The sequence below is a fragment of the Musa acuminata genome, chromosome BXJ1-9 (assembly GCF_036884655.1).
Source record: "Musa acuminata AAA Group cultivar baxijiao chromosome BXJ1-9, Cavendish_Baxijiao_AAA, whole genome shotgun sequence".
Taxonomy (NCBI): domain Eukaryota; kingdom Viridiplantae; phylum Streptophyta; class Magnoliopsida; order Zingiberales; family Musaceae; genus Musa; species Musa acuminata.
This window is the reverse complement of record NC_088335.1, coordinates 1,012,299-1,033,142: the sequence shown is the minus strand read 5'-3', so window position 1 is coordinate 1,033,142 and position 20,844 is coordinate 1,012,299. Positions and strand designations below refer to the sequence as shown.

The window sequence follows — 20,844 nt, the reverse complement described above, 5'->3', positions numbered from 1 at the left end:
CAACCACAATATTCCCCCCCCCCCCCTCCTTTTTTTTTCTTTTTAAATGTGAGAGAAACAGAATTTTTATTTCAATGCTCTGAACATCAATAATAAAATTCCATGATTTTGTTGGGATAAAAATTTCAAACTATTAATTCATCCGATCAATTAAAACGATTATAAAATCCTTAGTCATAGATACATATATATAGATCGTCGATCGACGGGGATGGTTATTGATGTAGGAAATTGAGTTGGACATGAGCTCATGCGGAACAAAGCACACCACACACGTGTGTGTACATAAATGTATTCTTGCGTTGAAGCAGACAAAGGAAAGTGAGGCAGCCCACCTTTCATCAGCGCTCATAAATATCAGTATCATCACCATCAGTAGTACCGTTGAGACGACAAAACGTGGACAAATTCTCCGTCAGTGAAGCAGCAGCTACCATCAGAACTCAAACGCAGTGTTAACTCGATCTCCTTTCGTTGGTGTCGAGTGGGGGATCGAGGAGCGTCGGTGGACATCACCTTTAACATATTTTAGGAACGATTACCGTCGATAATAAGGTGTTGAGATCATATCCTCCTGTCTCCGTTATTTACTTTCATAAAAAAAAAAAATTATTTTTTTAATCATTTGAATTCACATATTCATATAAAGAGATTCCATTGCATGTGGCATCAGTCTTCCTGTTTTATTGTTATTATTGATATTATCACGATACGAGTATGATGAGTTAACTGGTCAATAACTCCATTTTGATCCTTCAACCGCGAACCAAAATGTTTAAGCAGAAATTAACATAATACACTCATCAGGCTCTTATAAGTTAATCATACATATTAACTACTTCCGATGTGAGACTAATGAGATGTTACATAAATTGATATTTCAAATTTAAAGGACGAAAAAGATTTTTTTGATGAGAAAAGTGATTTATGCAAACTTAATTTAAGGAAAAACATGTTTTTCTAAAAAAAAGGAAAAAATAATATTTTGGCCAAATTATATTTTCCTAAGAAAATATATTTTTTTGACGTGATTATTATCTCCAAAGTAGGATAATGATTTGATAAAATTATTTAGTTTAATATTAATTGAGGAGTATAGTAATCAAGGGTTCATAAGTTCGTCGGGTCTCACTTAACTCGGAACATATCTCTTTTCCTTTAGAAACGGATAAAATCATGCATGTACGCCCGTTATCGATCGACCAAACGATCGATTAAAGATTTAGATAGGCCAACACCTGAGCCCACCCACCACCATCTTTAGATCTACACATTTGTTACAGTGTGACATGACATTACAGCTAATCCATTGTTCTTAAAAGCAACTCTCTATGCGCCGCTCCGCTTGAGAGAGCCATCTTGACTTTTGCCTCCGTGCGTCAGTCTCCCGTCTTTTTCATTTTAAATTGACCTTGTGTTTTTTCACCTCCTCCTCCTCTTCCTCCTCCTCCATCACCTGTTTCCTTTTGGTTCCCTCACCCCGTCCTCCTCCTCCTCCTCCTCCCGGTGAATCGATCAGACCCCAAATCCCATCACTTCTTTCTCACCATCTCTGTTCGCGCCCCCTCCCGGTTTCCTCTCGATATCTAGGTTTTGATTTCGCTCCCCTTATCCTCTCCCTCTTCGCTCCATCGGAGCTGCGTCCGCCGGCTGCTAGCGTCGTCGGAGCTGATCCCTTGGCCCGGAGGCGATGCAGCACGGTACGAAGAGGATCCATGCCTTCCTCTTAGTTAGACTGAAGTTTCTCTTTTCTTAGTCTTCTTGGGTTTGTCTTTTTCTGCTTGTTGACGTCGGATCGGTTCTGGTCTGGTACCCAATTTTTTTCGAGGGCGAATTGTGAAGAAATATTTGAGGGGATGAATAGCTAAAGTAATTTGTTTGCTTTATGTTTCTGGTCTGGAATCGAAAATATGAGATTTTTGAAGAACCTTTATGAAGGACTTGCATCATCCTGTGTTGTTGTTGTTTTTCTTTTCGCTTTTCAGAGCAAAGTTTGTGCTTTGAGGATTGGGATCGCGCGTTGTTATTCATTGTTTCTTTCTACTGTCAAGTGGAAGTTGCTTTTCAATCGGGCACCTCTGTGTATATTGATTTGTCGAAGCGTGGAATTGACTTACTTAAATACGGCGTTCGTTGATTGCATTGAAAACGTTAATTGAATAGTTAAGCTAGCATCAGCGTGAAGCACTGACCTCTTGTTCACCTTCGTTCGCCTACTGCTGGTGTTACTCGAATTGGATGAGTGTCCATTTCTTTTGCTAGTAAACCTGTTAGATAATAGTTTGTCTTATTACAGGTTTTGATATTAATGTGCTCTGCCAAGAAGCTCAGAAACGTTGGCTGAAGCCTTCGGAAGTTTTCTTCATCTTACAAAATTATAAGCAATTTCCTCTCACTCCAGAGCCACCTCATCTGCCACCTAGTAACATGATACTTCTTATAGTACTTCTCAAGTTGTGTTTTTTTTATTAGATTTTCTATGCTTTCATCTGATGCCATTCTGTTTTCTCAACAGGTGGCTCTTTGTTTCTTTTCAATCGTAAGGTACTTCGATTTTTCCGTAAGGATGGCTATATGTGGCGGAAGAAGAAGGACGGAAGAACTATTGGGGAAGCACATGAGCGGCTGAAGGTTTGTTAGAAAATATCTGATACTCGTCTTTTGTGCAAATCAATCGATCAATCTGGTTCATATCTGATACTCATCTTTTGTGCAAATCAATCGATCAATCTGGTTCTTGATTGGACTAGGTTATTTGACAATCATTACCATCAGAATTGGACAACCTGGTACTTCATCCTCTAGTTAGAAAGACCTGTGCTTTGTGCTTTGTAGGCTTATGGACTGCTTAATGCTTCAATATGAACATTTTATTGTGCCAACATTTATAGCCTATCCGGTGTTTCCATTTTAGTAACTTTTAAGCTGAGAATCATACGCCAAAACCAACATTCCATATTTTGGGTTTCTTTTGGTGTTTTAGTTTAGTAATCATGTTGGTAGCAAAATCAGTGCTACTTGAGATGCACTTATAATGCAAAAGATATTATAACTATCTTCATTAGTTGTCATATTTCTATATATAGCCTAATGTTCAAGTTTTAGAAGTGTCTATTGAAGAGGGAGTATAACAACCCAACTTGGATAGGGTGTTCTGTATTACAAAGGGTAAACTATCATATTACCATAGGTAGCGTGGGATCTTTAAGATCACAAGCATTCAATTTGAAGTTATATGACTAGCATGAATGGTTACAAATGGATATTTTTCTTCTTTGTTTTTATAGAACAAGATTTAGGAGTTAACCCTATGGAATAATTCTACAATGGGCTATAATTCAGCTCCTGGGTTAAATTCCGGAGGGCCTTTGAGTTTTTAAGGATTACGATGGTTGTAGGATAGGTGGTGGAATGCTCGCATAACAGAGGTACCCCCCAAACTGACACATATCTTGGTGGGTGGTTTTTCGTTTGTAGAACATATTGGAGTTGTGGTATTTGGTCTAGCAAACTAGCTAATTTGTTGTATCAAATCATGATGGGCCTGTTATAAATCATTGGTAAAGTATATCCGAATTATGGGATTTGATCTAGCAGACTAAGCTAATTTGTGGTAATTGAGTCATGAAGGGCCTGTTTTGCATGTTCATGTCCATATCTGATTGTTCATGACATGTCTAACGCATGGAGTGGACCCAAAATAACATGATAAAAGTCATGATGGTTATCTATGATAGTCGTGATTTTATCATGTGACCTAGGTCATCATATTTGGAATGAAAAAGAAAGAGGATGAGGAATAAGAAGAAGAGGGAGAAATGGGCAGAGTTACAGAAATAAGGAGATCTCTAAAAGATATATAGTTGCAAAAAGGAGGTAAGAAAACTGTAAGTATGATTAAATACAATAGTTTCTTTTGCAAACTAGTACTGGATTTTGGAAGGACACTAATTGGCTTACTAAAACTAGGGAAAGGACATTTAGATTATATTAGGTGTATAAACATGAAGATCAATGTCAATGAAATTGAGACTAGGGAAAGATGGAGTTGTTAACTTAAACTTTCTGTAGATAATTTAGCTTTGGAAATAGAAAATAGTGATAAGATCAGAAACCACAGATTTGTCTATGGAATTAGAGCAAGTGAGAGAAAAAAAAAGCTTTGAAGAGTGTGAAAATTGATAAGAGCATTAGACCTGATGATATTTTTATTGAGCTTTAAATGTTTATGAACCAAGAGCAGTATAGTTACCTAGTTTATTAAATTAATATTAATAGTGGAAAATGCTTGATGAATGGAGAAGCCTTTTTGGTGCTAATATATAGGAAAAAGGGTATTCATTTTGCTCAAATTTCAGAGGAATTAGGGTATATGTCAAACTATGCAGCTTTGGTAGAGTGACTGAACAAAAAATATGGTTTAAAATGTTCAGTTTCAAAAATTAGTTTGGTTTTGTATTTTGAAATTCAACTACAGGGGCTATTTAATTGGTATAATTTATACAAAATAAAAAGAGTAAGAAACGATTACACATGACTTTTATTGATTTAGAAAAGCCTATAATAAAGTTACTAGAGATCCTTTGTGTTGGGTTTTAATGAAGAAAACAAATCTAGCAGTTCTATTGATGTGATAAATGACATATAATTAGTGTTAAAATTATATAGGAGAGTTTCTGTTTACATTAAAATATAGTGTTATATTTTAATTCTAAACACACTATAGAGACAAATGTTAAAATTATATGTAGTTCCAAATTTACTTATCAAAATATGTTTTGTGTACAGACCCTCCAAAATAGCAAATATCACAAATAACCCTTTGAAGTTAATAAAATATCATATATAGCTAGTTTTTCCATTTATAAGTACATAACCATACAAAATTTCAAACTGAAATGGTATTCTTGAATTTTTTTCAACTTCAGAGGCCGTTTGTAATATTTTGAAAGGCATTCATGGAAGTTTGTCAAATATAAATGGGTATCTCTGAAATCATGTGCGAAGTAGAGCATCTACGAAATTTTACTAATTTTTCTAGGCTATATATATGTATATATATATATGTATGTATGTATATATACATACATGTATGTATGTATATATACATACATATATATATATAGCAACTTTAGCAATGTCTAAAAAAGAATATATAGTTAAGATGGTTAGACAAGAAATCCATAGAGTTCTAGGCAAGGTTTAACTTTTTGTGTCGATCGATGGTGTCGATCGGTCGGTGGTACGACATGTACTGCTCTGTACCAGCAGATCGTGTGTTGGTATGTTGGGGCATGCTGACAGTCCTAAAAAATCTCTAAAAAAATTCAAAAAATATCTGAATAATAATAAAAGTATAAATTTGATTTTTAAATTAGAACTAAATGCAAGTTTAGTTTAATTTCATATAAAATATTCTAAATTAGGAAGGGATAACAAATTTATTTATTTTTGAGCTTTGAGGAGTAGCTTTGCGATATGTTTCGAATCGTTATTATGTTGATATTGAATTATCTATAAATATATAACTTGAATTGTTAGATTATGAGTTGAAACGTTAAGATTCAAATGAATCAAGTAATAAATGGATTGGTCGATAGATATACCTGGTTCTACCACCAAAATAAATAGTGGGACTCCACAAGTAGTGGTTTGAGGTCATCAATCCTATATATTTGTATATCAACATAGTATGTTTGTCGGACTCAATCTTAAAATTTCTCTCACCACATGGTATATTGATAGACCGTATACCATTGGTGCATCAATGTGGTGACAGTTATAGCCTGATCGTCTTGAACCACACATGTGCAAAGCGATTCTTAGGGCAAGCATGACTGTGGCATGTATTGGTGTGGAAGTTGAAAAATGCCGCAACTTCTACTTTCCTACTGATCTTCTACTCCGTATCAGAAGACCGATAAACCTTAGAAAAGAATGACCAACTATCATCATACTGTTGTTAGCCATAAGATCCTCCATAATATGATGGCTGAGAATACGACGAGCTTCGTTGTGTTTACGTTGTATAGGTTTTGTCGCATCTACTCAAAATCATCAACTGCCTTCTCCTTCCCCTTTCATGTATAAATGTGATAACTACCTCCTTGAGCTGCATGATTTGAATCTTAGATGGTTTGCATAAGATGCTACTCTTTTATCACAATAAACATGTTAATCACCTACATAAAATTGACCCAATATGGGTCTAATTTCGATGAAATTCGTATTAAATCCACTAATCATGACATTAAAAATTATATTATTCCCTAATTAATCCTCTTTTACCAATATAAACATGCCAATCATCCTAATAGGCATTAACTACAAAGAATTGACCCAATATGGGTCTAATTTCAATGCAATCCGCTTTAAATCCATTAATCACTATATTAAAAAATTGTATTATTGCCTAGTTAGCTTTCTTTTACTATTATAAACATATCAATGACCCTAATAGGCATTAACTACATATAATAGATCTAATTATGTCATAAATTAACAAAAAACTAGAAAGAGAATGCATACATTATGATTGGAGTAATCCTCCTCTAAATGACGTGTTACAATGCCTTAGACGTCCCAAATGAGCCTCTAATTAATAAATTGCAGCTTCGCTTGAGTTGAAGATTTAGAAATTGTGAGAAAGAGGGGGAGAGAGAGAGATTTGAGTGTGAATGAGTTAGAGAGAGTGTAAGAGTGAAAAGAAGTTGAAAGAGAGGGGAGGAATGGGCTTTAAAACCTATTCAAATGCTGCCAATGGTCAAATTGACCATTTGAATTAATTAAATCAGATCCGTCGGTCGAAATTCAATCATTATCGATCGACTGGTACAGGTCGGTAACAGTTCAATTTCAGACGTATGGCCTGATACGAGGGGGTGTATCACCCGATAACACCCCTTCCCCTCCTCCCCCCCCCCCCCCCAATTCAAACTGCCTAGTATAGGGCGGTCTACATCTTGGTTGCCCGTCGGATCGGTATGTACCACCCATACCGTATTGACTCTGCCGAAATGACATTCCTTGGTTCTAGGTATCTTTGAACATTCAATAGGACTAGAAGATTGAGAACATATTATGAATGACCTTTTGGTGAGATGATTAAGGTAAAGATGTATCCAGAGATGTGTGATCATCATTTTCCCTTAAGATTACAAGGGCTATTTTATAAGATAGTTGTAGGGCTAAGCGTGCTTCATGGATTAAGAAACAAAGTGCATAAAAGGTTAGCATGACTGAAACAAAATGGTAAAAATAATTACTAGAGAATATAGTATAAGAAATGTTTACATTCGTAAATAATGTGATGTAAACATTAGGATAAAATGAGAAAAAATCATTTAAAATGGTATGTGTGTATTCAGCTCTCCTCTGGTCATGTTGATATCATCTAAAATAGTTTCTCATTATTTTACCCTCCATCCGTACTACTCCATGTTGTTCACATATGTTAACTTCTCTTATGTAAATAGAGTTGATCTGAGTCTAGTATACTACGTTATATGGGCCACTATAAGTGGGTACACAATAACAAGATATAGTGACCCAACCCTTTAGGGATGATTACATGGATCTTTTCCCACCATTAACAGTTCTATTAAGTGCAATGTCATTAACTGTTTAAGAGTAATCAATTTTTTTAAAGTAAAATTTTCTTAGTATCTCCCTCTACTTCTCATACAAATAATCATAGTCGCTTACTCATCTAACAATGTTATGTATTGGTCTTCTTTTCATGTGGCCTATAAACAAGGTAAGCCAGTCAGGAATAGTCATGCTAGAAGTGGTACACGGATAAATAACAAAAAATTATTAGACATAGCACAAAAGAGATACCATTTGATTAGTGATATTACCCTAAATAAAGCTCAATGATCTGAATGGTTGGGACATTATGCCTTGTTTTTATTAAGTATTGACCTGTATAGGTCAATATAACACAATATTTGTGCCTATACTGGCCCAGTAGAGGACCAGTATGATTACTCGTATTGAGATTGAAATCCATGCTGCTGGTAACAGTATAATGTTTTTATAAACCTAACACTTATACTACTCTTAAAACATGTATATTTCTCCTGACCTGAATATATACCTTTCTAAGTTTGTTAATGAAATTAATCAGTCAATTCTTTTTTTGGTTTGCTAATGAAACTTGACCATTAATCCTTTTCTCCTAATTTTACTTTATCTTATTTCCATGTTGTGGTCCTTTTGCATTCATCCCGTGCAGGTTGGGAATGTTGATGCTTTGAGTTGTTATTATGCCCATGGGGAGCAAAATCCTTATTTCCAGAGGCGTATTTTTTGGATGCTGGATCCGTAAGTTTGCATTTTGTAGATCAGCATGAATCACTTAACGATTTTGTTAAATTTTCATTCATGAGATATTTTATTGCAGTTACAGTTCTGAAAATTACAACTGTAACTCTTTGATTGAATTCAGGATTATGCCTCCATTCAATAGCATTACAAAATCATGATTCTTGGACACCGAATTGGGTAGTAATCTTCTTCGAATTGCTACTTTTTATCTGGGCAACTTGAATGAACTTGGTTTTCATAGTTAAATAGAAAGTTGCTCTGAGTCGGCATTTGTGCCCACCATACTTTATGTCAATGCAACATGACTTGTTGTTGGTATCATGTATGTGTTTGACTTAGCTGATGCAGATTTGAATTAGTCAGTTCCCACCAATCTGCTATTTCCATCAATGTTACTATGCCATTATTGCTGGGAGATAGAGAAGAAGGGTTGGAGAGGCGAGTGATGAAAAGCAAGAGGCTTTGGGAACAATCTTATGACTTACCCAGAGGGGGGAGAAGTAGAAGATGCAAAGAAGATAAAGGAAAAAGAGAAGTGAACAAATATATAAATTAGTTATCAAAATCAAATACTAAATAGTACCTTTTATTTTAGTTGTGAAGTAACTATCTTGGAAATATTTTTATATAATTCTTAATATTATATTTGATTAGTTTTAAGTTAAAAATATTTAAACATATTTAATTATTTTATATCATATCTTGTATTAGTTGGACCCATATACATGCACATGTATTTTAGATTTGGGCTGCCCTTTTAAGCCATAATCCATGCCAAAATCAAGGATCTAAGGTGGCTGGATAGCTCTAGCTGAATTTTAAACCCTGCAAGAATGACGATTACGAAAAGCCATTTGTGTCATGAAATTCATGCGTTAGAAATAACAAGGTTCAAGACCTTGAGATATTTTCCGATCCGCTCATTATAATTTATAATTTTGATGTGTTGTTTTGCTTCTAGTTTTTGAATCACTTCTGGCATGAAGAACTTTGCAAGTAGTTATAATTTCTTAGTGGGATAACTCCATTTTAACTATATTATTCTTGACTATCAATTTACCATTGTTTTCATTTCCTTTCTTTGGCACCACATGAACGTCTTTAAAAGTGAGAATTTTCACTTAGGAATATTAATTGAACTCCTAATTAAAAGATGCAATCACCATTTTTATGAGTTTAAAGTTACTGATTTTCACTTAGGTGCTCCAGTTAACAAAATTCACTGTTCTGCAGGGAATCTGTCCTATTTCACTTTTTGTACCTGTCAAATGATATAAGTAATTTTCCTCTGCATGACATGATACTATGCTATGGTTTTCTAGAAGAAACAATATTAAGCTTTCTATAGATCTTTATAAATGTGTTCTGCTAATTATTGACCTGAATACTTTTATGGTATATGCATCAGTAAAGTAATTTGACATCTCTTTTCAGGGCATATGGACATATTGTTCTTGTTCACTACAGAGAGGTAGCTGAGGTTTGTCACTGACTCTTTTCAAACATGTTGGCTTTTACAAAAGAAGGTAGAACCATATGTGCTTTTCGGGAACGAAAAGCAAAAATATGATGCAAAGACTAGAAGGAAAAGGAGATAGCACATAACTAGGAAACGAGCACTTTTCATATTACTAGCATTTACAAATTGTTTTAATACAACCATACAAGTAGAAAGGATCAGCTGATGGCTATTTATGAGTTGAAATGATGTGGTTCCAAACTTGCATGTCGATATTCTCTTGTATGGCTTCATTAATCACTAGAAATCCTCCATTTTCATATAAACTCCCATTCATTTTGCTGTAATCTACTAGTCAACAAGCAATCCAACCAGAAATAACGTTCGCTACTAAGCTCAATCAAGTCTTGAATACCTGATGTTAGTGCATGTTAGTTGCAGAGAAACTAATGGAATATGGTTTTCCCTATAAAAACCTATTTTTTGAAGTTTGATTGTCACTATAACCAAAATATCCCTAGGAAAATTTTCCTTTCTGTTTCTCAGATTTTTTTTCTCAGAAAAGAAAAGAAAAGATTTCTCTTAATCGTTCTTTCTGCTTATTTTTTATTGTAATTATCCAAAAAGAAAGCAACTATTTTTTTCTTGCATTCAAAACTTGAAAACGAAATGAAAAAAAATTGTTCTCCGTTCCTTCTCTTGCTATACATACAAATTGTATTTTTGTATTTATTGTATCATTTTGTCTCATCGAAATCCCTTTTCTTCCGTTTTCCTTTAGAACCATATGGACCCTTGTAGAAGAAACATAATTAGAATTGGATATTGTAAAGCTAGTATGAAGCATACACTAATATAAGGGGTTGTTTTAAGGAGTATGTACAGAACTATGACACTATTGGTTAAATTTTGGTTAGCCAAGTACAACAAGGTTGCGAGTTTTTATGTTCATCTACTAGCAAGCATTACCTTATGATTCTTGTGATACAATCTCAGATACAATGTAAGACTTCCAGTAAAGGATATCTGAGGCTCAGTTTAGAAGAATTTTTTAGGGTCCGTACAGAGGGTTTTAACATCAAGACTGCGGTTGATGAAATGCACACAACGAGGTAGGCTTAACCTCCAAAATCAACAAGAGACAAATTGGAAACTCCATATGATCTTCAAATAAATTTTATATGTGAACTCAAAATTCAAAGATATGATGATGAGAAAAGACATTTAAGATTTGTTTGCAAAACTTTGTTTGGCTTTTAAATAAATTTTATGTGTGAACACAAAATCCAAGATATGATATTTTAAAAAGATACAAAATATGCTTGCCATGGCCTGACATGCCATGGGGACAAACATAATTAAATGAAGTAACATGATATACCTCCATTATAGTATCAGTTGTCTTGTCACTTTGTAGCTCAAGTCCGTATATCACATCGTGGAGAGCTAGCGAAAATTCCGATTATATGGCCAGGTTAAACTGATATTAATATATGGGATTAAGATAATATACTGCACCATGAACCCAATACTTGAAAACTGTGCATACTTTTTAAATGTATATTTCATAATTTAAAAGGAATGCAAATTTTTTTTTCCTGCATTGTTGTCCCATCTACAACCAATGATATTATATCAATATAAGCAGATGATTGTAATCATCAGCAATTTTAAAACTTTCCTTTTGTATGTGCTCACATCTCCCTTATTCTAGATGCTCTGTTGATTTAGGAAATTTTCATGAACTTATAGTGTATTGAATAAGATAAATTTTTCTGTCTGCCAACTAGCATATCAGATTTTATGTAAATCACTCTATTAGTTAAACTTGCCTCCGCTAGGAGTCTTATCAGCATAAAGATAACGATGATGACAATAATGGTTATAAAGACTCATGGTAGCTGCAAGGGCTTTGCACCCATCTCCAGGACAATTGTTTTTACTCTAGCCATTAAGGGATTTCTCTTGAAGTAGATAATGGCCCATCTTTTGTAGTCCGTGTTACTTTACCCTCAGTACAGATATCTCCAAAAACAAACATGACTCATTTATTTTGATAAATCTCCATGTCCAAGTGAAAGTCATGCAGAGTTCTTTTACTGAACTACATGACTAGGCTGGCCTTGTGTCATTGGATTCTTTCTACAGGCGTCTTAAAATTGCTTGTTTCAATTTTATAAGTTCCACTTTGAATATTCTCTTTGACTCTTGGTTATACTGTTATATCTTCCTTTCACACAAAGTAATTTGAAAGTCAATAACTTTGATATGGTTGTTGATTTCGATTTTTTCACCATAAAAATGAGTGCTGAATCGTTGTTTACTTGTGTCATTCAGGGAAGATATGTTTCTGGATCAATCTCAAACTTTTCAACAGAATCTTGTTCAAACTTGAATCAAACCACTAGTATTATTAATGCCGATAAAGGCATTAATTCTGGAACTACTGAATTAAATGAACCGTATTACAGTCCAGGATCAACAGAAGAAGTTAGCTCCAAGTTTGTCTTAGAGAACTTTGAAGCAAACCGCAACAATCTATTGGATAGATTAGAAAACCCTGACAAAAAACCACAGCCCGAGGTCAACCAAGCATTACGGAATCTTGCAGCACAGTTGAGTTTGGATGATGATGATGATGATGACTCCATTTACTTTCGAGAAGTACTGCCTGCATACTCTACACAGAATGAGAGTACACTAGGCTTAGGACATTTACATTATGAACAAACAGAGTTTTCTCAGGCACATGAAAATCTTCTCCAAGGATTAGAGTTAAGAGGACATGGCGAAATTAATGAAGCTGAAAAGCAGCAAAGTTATGCCACTACCCAACTGCCAAAAGTTTTAGGTACTTTTATTTATCAATCAATTGTTGGATGTCCTTCACATATTTTAATATGTTGTGAAGTAGTTTCAGTGCTGCAGATTATCCTTTTGTTCCTACTAAATGGTTTTATGTTACTTGAAATGCTCAGTTCTGAAGAACAAATATATATATCCAATTCTAATGAGTTTGCTTTTCTCCCAGCAGGAATATTCTTGAGCACATAATTTCTCCTCATGGTGTAAACAAATTTAGTTGTATGTTTTCAAGTGTTTTTCCTTTCATGTTCAAATACTTCTTGGTACTAAGCTATGATAAGGAAATTGTGAAAAGTAACGCAAATGTAGATTCCATAGTAGCGACTTGCAGAGGTAAGGCTGCATCCATTGTTCCTCTCCAACTCCTGCATTGGCGAGAGCCTTGGGTGTTGGGCCATCTTTTTATAATATCAGATTCTACTTATCATAACATTGGTCTGACAGCAATTCTGAAACGTGTTGGATAGGTACAATATTGAGATACCAAGCAGTGCACCAACATTTATTGCTGGGTGTCACTTAAAAATAATAAAACCAATCATTATCTAGCAATATGTTTCATTAGTAGGACTTTGTTAGGCCAGTAAATATTGATTGGTACCGTTTGGTATCACTATAATATAAAAATAATATACTTAGTGTAATTGAGCTGTCTGGTTCATCATTGGTGATTCATTCGACTGGCAAAAATTGGTTGATATGTACTGATTTAATGGGAACTTTTACTCCATGACTATGACCGATTGACAAAACCTTACAAGTCTTTTCAAAAACTCCACACCGATAGCTTTATATGTTTTTGATAACGTCTTCCATTTTGGCTTAGAATTAATCTTGATAGGTGCGTAGGAGTTGTGCAAGCCTTTACATTGTTAGTCCAACCAAACAAGGGCCAACCAAGGTCATAATAGGTCAAAATAAACTCACGAAGATCTATGGTTGGTCTGACTTGAGTTTGGCAGGGGCCAAATATAAGCCATCGGTTTATGTCATATTGGTTTTAGATTTACGTTTATCTGTTTTTCTGGTTCTTTGTAGGTTTTTTATTTAATGGTGTTATTAGTGGGGCTAATTAGGGAACCTAAACAAAAGAGAACTGGTGGCTGACTTGTGAGATAGTTATCTTTAATTGGTTTTAGCTAACAAATACAGAGGATAAAATAATTTGAATTGGCTGTTTAAAGGGGATTTGCCACCAAAGAAAGCCTGTTGTTGCCTGTAGAAGCACAAAAATATTGATGATTGGGGCTGTTTTCTGGACTGGTATTAGTTTATTGTTCCAGCTGGTAGGTACTGTGGTGGTTTCAGCTTGCAAACAAGCAGAAAATCTACACTTTAGTAAGGATCGAGCTACATAAATGCACCAGGATGCCATATATATAGCATCATGGATACCAAGCTACTATTATTTTTTCGAACGCCTAATGAAGTCCATTCCACAGCTGGCTGGTTGACTATATAAAAATGCACTATTTTGTTTATAAATGTGGCCTCCCAAGAACAAAGCAACAATCATCACTAAAAATTTACTTGGTACTAGTTGAAATATAATTACAGATGAACCCAAGTTCCAAGTACATTAGTTACTTATGATTAACCTAATTTAATTTTGTGAAAGCTCCTTCCTGAGTGTGCACTGAAGCTCCATAAACGATCTGCCAAATTCATCTGATTCGTTCTGAATCAGTAATTGATTGTATCATAAGAACATTGAACCAAGTCTGATCATGCACTGAATCCTCCACCATCCATCCAGTGATTGACAAGAGACTAGAGTTCTAACTGCAAAGATCATGCTGGCTTACTTCTAGAACAGGATCTTGATGGTGTTTGAGCCTTTTTGACATGTGGCATGGCTTGTTGTGATGGAACCAAAAAGAAAATAAATTTATAGAGATCAATTAGAACCCATATCTTTGGCAGACAAATTCTCTGGCACTATCAACTTTAGCTGAAAAATTCCCTGCAGTTGCTGTGGGAAATAAATATCGAAGGCAACTCTTTGAAGAGATGGCCACTGCTAACTGACTGGTTCAGTTTGTTCAAATTCATCTTTGTTCTGCACACTTCTGAAGATGAAAGATGAAATTTAAAGTTTTAGCTTCTGCACAATTAGTCCTATACATAATGATTTGTGTCATTCAAAAAGTTAGCTTGCCCTGTGGCCTCTTAATGATATTTGACCCCATCAAATAATCTACACAGATGCAAATTTCTTGCTATGAATTTTAGAATTGTTCTTCTGGAATAGTATTAGTTCTGGTTGGTTTATTCTATGAAAGAAATGAAATTACATATCTTGCAATATAATTGCCATTATACAGTTGTAGGATTATTGAATTTGCTTCAATTGGCTCTGAACATGTAATGCTATGTGAAATGAAACACCACCTGTGGTTGTTATCAAATAAATGTCCATTAGCATGACCTCTCTCTGATTGTTTTGGTCTTAAATTCAGTATTCATTGTTACCATCAATACTCACTAGGATGTATAACTTTCTTCGAAAAATTACATATAACTCTGCAACTTGGCTAAGACTTTTGAGGCACTCAGTAAATTGTTCTGCTTTATGGGCATTTAGTTCTTAATATAACGTCAACAATTGCTAAAACTTCTGTTTCCCTGTTTGCTCGTTTTTGAGTTGCATAAAAATTATTGATAACTTTACTGTCTACCCCCAAACTAATGCATTGAAAGTTAGAATCAATAGAGGTTTCCTAAATATTTTATGCCTTGTTATTTTAAGTCTGACATGAGATGTATAAACAATTACTACTTTTCGGGTACTTGCAGAATGATTGCATATGCCTGGTTATTGACATGGTGGCATGCAATAATATCTCTAAGAAACTCTTCTGCTCTTATTTTCTAAAACACCTGAAACTAAATTGATTACTCATAATACACATCCAGGTGATCATGGAGCAAAACAAAGTGAACCACTATATCTGGAATCTCCCTCATGGACAGATGTACTGACATCGAGCTCGAGTTCTGCAGGGGTAAATCGCCATGGAAGGAACTCAAATTTCTTGGCTTTAAATGGCATTCTTGATTCTTCCATTCCCAAGGTAAGTGGACTTGAAGCTGAGTTGTCTGTTGTTTTTCTGCAGCCTGGATTGGTGAGGGTTCAAGTTGTATATCCTTTTCTTCCGCTGTTTTCAGTTTTTTCCTTTTTGGTGATAAATAATGTTTTTGTGACATCAGATTGCATGCTAGTTTTTGAGGAGTTGTTAAGTTTATAACCAAAAAATATAGTTATTGTTGTCATGTAAGACTAATAGAAGAGCTGGTTCATGGCATGCGGTCATCCTAGGTTCACAATTTAAGTCTGTAACTGTAATATTCTACATTTTTGTGTGAGTTGTGAATTAAGCTTTTGTGGTTTTCTGGTCATTACTTCTTTATGAGCAACTTCTGATATGGTTTGTTTTACAGGATACACTTCGTCCTTTTTTAGACAGGGAGAAAATATCTGCAAATTCATTTGTACCATCAGAAAATTTGGATTGTTATAAAGCAGTAGATCAGTCTAACGGTCATGAAATTTTGGAGAGTGACTTGCATCTCCAACTATCAGCTACTAGAAGGTTTCTGTTAGGGTCTGAGAACTCTATCGAATCACCATCCTCTGTTTCACATCTTAAAGCATCTGACATCCACCATACTTCTGGTGAAATTACTTATGAAGCAAGCAGTAGAAAAGAAAATAGCACTGATTGGATGGGAACTATTCCTGTAACTCCTGGAAACACCACATACACATCAGAATTCTCAAGCATGTTGTTCGATAATAATCATTTTGGAGCTTCTCTTGGAACAGATTCAAGTTTGACTGTGGCACAGAAACAGCGGTTCAGCATCCGTGAAATTTCTCCAGAATGGGCATTTTCTTATGAGAGCACCAAGGTATGCTTTTCTCACTTTAGAATTTGTTGGTTTAAGGTTGAGCTACCACAATACATGCGATATCACACAATTCTCTTTGTTGGTTTTATGTGTACAAAGTGCCATATATGCATAGATGTAAGTTTATTGTGAAATGCTTTGGTGTCTTAGTATCTGTTTAGTTTTATAATTTTTTAGTTTAACATGCTACCCTACAATTATTAATTTATATTGATTTTGAAATATTGGAATTTTAGATTATGCAGGCTGGAAAGATTTTCATATTTAGTCCTGATGAACTAATGATACCTGTGCCCCTCCCCCACCCTCCCTCCCTCTTTTCTCTCTTGTTCTCCCTCCTTTAGTCCCTTCCCCTCTCAAATCACTATAACCATTGTTTTTCTATCTTTGTGATTTGAGTAACATACCATACATGTTTATGTGCTGACAGAACAACATGGTATGCAGGTTATCATTACTGGAGATTTTCTTTGCAATCCCTTGGAGTCTCCCTGGGCAGTCATGTTTGGTGACATTGAGGTTCCTTCTGAAATTGTTCAAGAAGGTGTACTTCGTTGCCAAACTCCACAACATAGTAGTGGCAAAGTCACCCTATGTGTCACATCTGGGAACAGAGAATCCTGCAGTGAAGTACGAGAATTTGAATTTCGTACTAAGCCTACCACCTCTAGCTCTGGAGATATATGTACAACTGATGCAGCAAAAAATTCTGAAGAATTGTTGCTCCTTGCTAGACTAGTACAAATGATGTTATGTGGATACGATGGTTCAACAATTGCAAAAGGTGCTATCGAAACTCAACTTGAGAATTCTAGAAAAGTGAATACAACAGATGAACGCTGGCAGCAAATCATTGAGGCACTCCAAATGGGCTGTGATATTTCACTAGACACCAGAGACTGGATCATGCAAGAACTATTAAAAGACAAGCTACAGAATTGGCTGTCATTGAGACGTCAGAGCAATGAACAAACAGGTTGTTTGTTGTCAAAGCAAGAGCAAGGCATTATACATTTAATTTCTGGTCTTGGATACGAGTGGGGTCTAGGTCCAATTCTTGATTTTGGTGTTGGCATAAATTTCCGTGATTCAAATGGATGGACAGCCCTGCATTGGGCTGCACATTATGGCAGGTGTGTAGAATTGTTTATCTAACCATCTGTTATTGTCATACCTATTCTTGGATCTATATGGTTCCCCTCTCAGACCAATAGAATATTGTTACCATATATAGCAGGTTTCAATATTCTCAAGTCAGTTGTTTTTCTGGCAAATGTGCAGAACCAATAACAAAAACCTTATATTTCATACAAAATTTGCCTAAATCTTAATTAGTGAATTAAAAGTTCTGTTGCTGATATAGGTGGAACTTTCTTTTTACCTTTTGCAGAGAGAAAATGGTAGCTGCACTTCTTGCTGCTGGTGCATCAGCTGGGTTAGTCACTGATCCCACCACACAAGATCCACTAGGCAAAACACCAGGATTCCTAGCCTCTGCTACAGGTCAGAAAGGTCTTGCTGGATATCTTTCAGAAGTTGCTTTAACTAGCCATCTCTCTTCTCTCGTTATTGAAGAAAGCGAGATATCCAAGGGTTCTGCTGAGGTGGAAGCAGAAAGAGCTGTTGAGAGCATATCTCAGAGAAGTGTTGAAATACGTGGTGGAACTGAAGATGAACTTTCTCTAAAAGATTCTTTGGCAGCTGTCAGAAATGCAGCTCAAGCTGCTGCTCGCATACAAGCTGCCTTCCGTGCCCATTCGTTCAGGAAGAGACAACTAAAATCTGCTTGGAGTTGTGATGATTATGGTATGACCCCAGGAGACATACAAGAACTTTCAGCAGCGTCAAAGGGTCATCGCCTTTATCATGGTTCACATGATCATCATTTTGATAAAGCAGCTCTATCTATCCAGAAAAAGTACCGAGGTTGGAAGGGACGTAAAGACTTTCTTACTTTGCGCCAGCATGTAGTGAAGATACAGGTACTCTAAATATGATGTGTTATTCTCTGTTGTTTATAATCATCAGAGTTTGTTATTCAGTAGTTCTGTGCAAGCATGCATGCATCAATGGCATTCCTTATATTACCAGTGTTATTAAAATTTACATGGTACAAAGGCACAATTAACTTGGAGATTGTACCAGCTTATTTATGAATTACATTAAATGATAATTTGCAATAACAATTATATATCTCGGACGCCTGTTAAAATCTTATTACACGTGTTTTATTTGCAAATCAATTCTGGATGCTGAAGGTAGTCATGTTGGTAGTCCTTCCCGAAGTGGATTGAGAGACACCAAGTTGAAAATCTATTTGTTACTTGTTGATAAAATTTCTGACATGAGATTTTGATTGACACAAGAATTTTTCTGAATAAAGAATAACTCACGAAATATATGGAACAACTAAGACTCCTAAAAATCTTAATACTATTTAATAGTTATCAATTCTGAGTTATTCAAGTGGATGAGACTGATCTCCCACAAATTTGTTCTCATCTCGTCCTGATAGGGATATTGTCTCAGTTTTGACATCTATGACTACTACTTTCTTTTACCTAGGTTCTTTTTTATTATAATAGATTACTATTCTATTATTGAGTATCATATCTAGAATAAAGGATTTTTATATAGCATTAAAATTCAGTTTCCTGTTGAAATTTGATGTTTGATTGTCCTTAAGCAGATCATTCCTCATCTTACGTTCTGTTGTAAATGCAATACTAGGAAATGGGAGGTCTCTGAAATTTAATTGGGAAAGCAAATTGGATACATATATATTGCTTTTAATGGAATAAAGGCTTACAGTTCCCTCACATTCTTTTGTTTCATCAACTTTACAGGCTCATGTAAGAGGCCATCAAGTACGAAAGAAGTATAGAGAATTTGTTTGGACAGTTAGTGTCATTGAAAAGGTCATATTGCGGTGGCGTAGGAAAGGAGTTGGCTTACGAGGGTTTCGGGCTGAACCAGAAATGGTCCGTGATGAGGAAGAAGAAGACATAACTAAGATTTTCAGGAAGCAAAAAGTGGATGCAGCTCTCGATGAAGCTGTTTCAAGGGTTCTGTCGATGGTAGAGTCCCCTGACGCAAGGCAGCAGTACCGCCGCATGCTTGGGCGATACCACGAAGCCAAGGTAAAAAAACCAACCTAGATTGGAACCAGTTACGTGACATACATTGAAGGCCTAGATTTAACAGAGGTGTTTTATTCAATGACTTTATATTTGTTTGTACAATTCCCATGAAATCTGTCCATTGATCAAGTGAAATGATTATTATACCTGCTAAAGGCATCACATCTTGCAAGAACCATTCATTTTGAAAGCATGTACTATTCTTAATGGATTTCTTGCAAATTCATTTTACTGAATAAATTTGTCTAATAACTTTCCTGCACCTATGGTTTGATAAATGGGAGGAACATGAGCTGTAGGACAAAGATATCTAATTCAGTCTTCTAGTGCTTTACAAATTTATGTATATATTAGATAGCATGAGTTTATTTTTTGAAATTTCCTAAATCTCTAAAGTAGATATGACAAATCTGTGGCATACTGAACTTGTCTCTTACATGAATATGATACATGTTTGATATGTGTAGTCCACCGGAAGAGAATAAAAAATAGCAGAAATCCATTCCCCAAAAGAAAATGGAGAAAATAATGTTGTTATAGATCTCAAGTAACATTCCTAGAGTGGCCTGCTAACTTTTACTCAAGTTCCGTATCTTTTGTAATGCATTAAGTAGATTTCAAGCCATGTTTCTGATGGTTGTTTTTACACAACCTGCAGGCTGAGTTTAGCAATTCAGATGAAGCAACATCAAGACTTCGAGATGATTTAGAGGCCATAGACAATGACTTTATTTATTGACGCAGATCAACATCTTGCACTTACTAAATGATGTGAAGCTTGAGAGAATTTAAATGGTTGCTGTGTCGATAATTTTATGGGATTTAACAGCTTATACATAGTGTTTGATGTAAATTATATATACTGTTGTAGATATAAATTAATGACACAATAGCTTGTAAGGCAATTAGGGTGCTGCTTCTGATATAACTGAAATCTGGAAATGTGTTCTTTCTTGTATGTCTATTGAATGCAATGGAAAAATTATTTGTAATGAATCATAGATGGCTCTTTTGTCACTCTACTGTGGACAACATTGAGAGACGAAGAAAGGGTTGTGAATCTTATTTTGCTGCTGTAGCATCTGAGAATAGCCCTATGCTATTCAGCTCCCCATATTCGGTGATTTGTGTCAGGTGAGA

The 20,844-nt window shown here is 35.2% G+C and overlaps 1 protein-coding gene across 2 annotated transcripts; it reads left to right on the top strand.

Moving 5' to 3' along the window:
- Positions 1-1,409: 1,409 nt before the first annotated feature.
- Positions 1,410-20,703, top strand: LOC135592301 (calmodulin-binding transcription activator 4-like). 2 transcript variants are annotated; one of them, XM_065081681.1, is made up of 12 exons: positions 1,410-1,700; positions 2,297-2,422; positions 2,516-2,631; positions 8,237-8,325; positions 9,763-9,808; positions 12,125-12,638; positions 15,569-15,726; positions 16,094-16,564; positions 17,012-17,697; positions 17,955-18,546; positions 19,411-19,704; positions 20,363-20,703. In XM_065081681.1, exons 1-12 carry the CDS (start codon positions 1,691-1,693, stop codon positions 20,441-20,443), a joined length of 3,183 nt encoding a protein of 1,060 aa, XP_064937753.1. In that variant the 5' UTR covers positions 1,410-1,690; the 3' UTR covers positions 20,444-20,703. The 2 variants fall into 2 exon arrangements, with proteins under 2 accessions (XP_064937753.1, XP_064937754.1); XM_065081682.1 differs by lacking the exons at positions 1,410-1,700; positions 2,297-2,422 and adding an exon at positions 2,424-2,442.
- Positions 20,704-20,844: the final 141 nt, after the last annotated feature.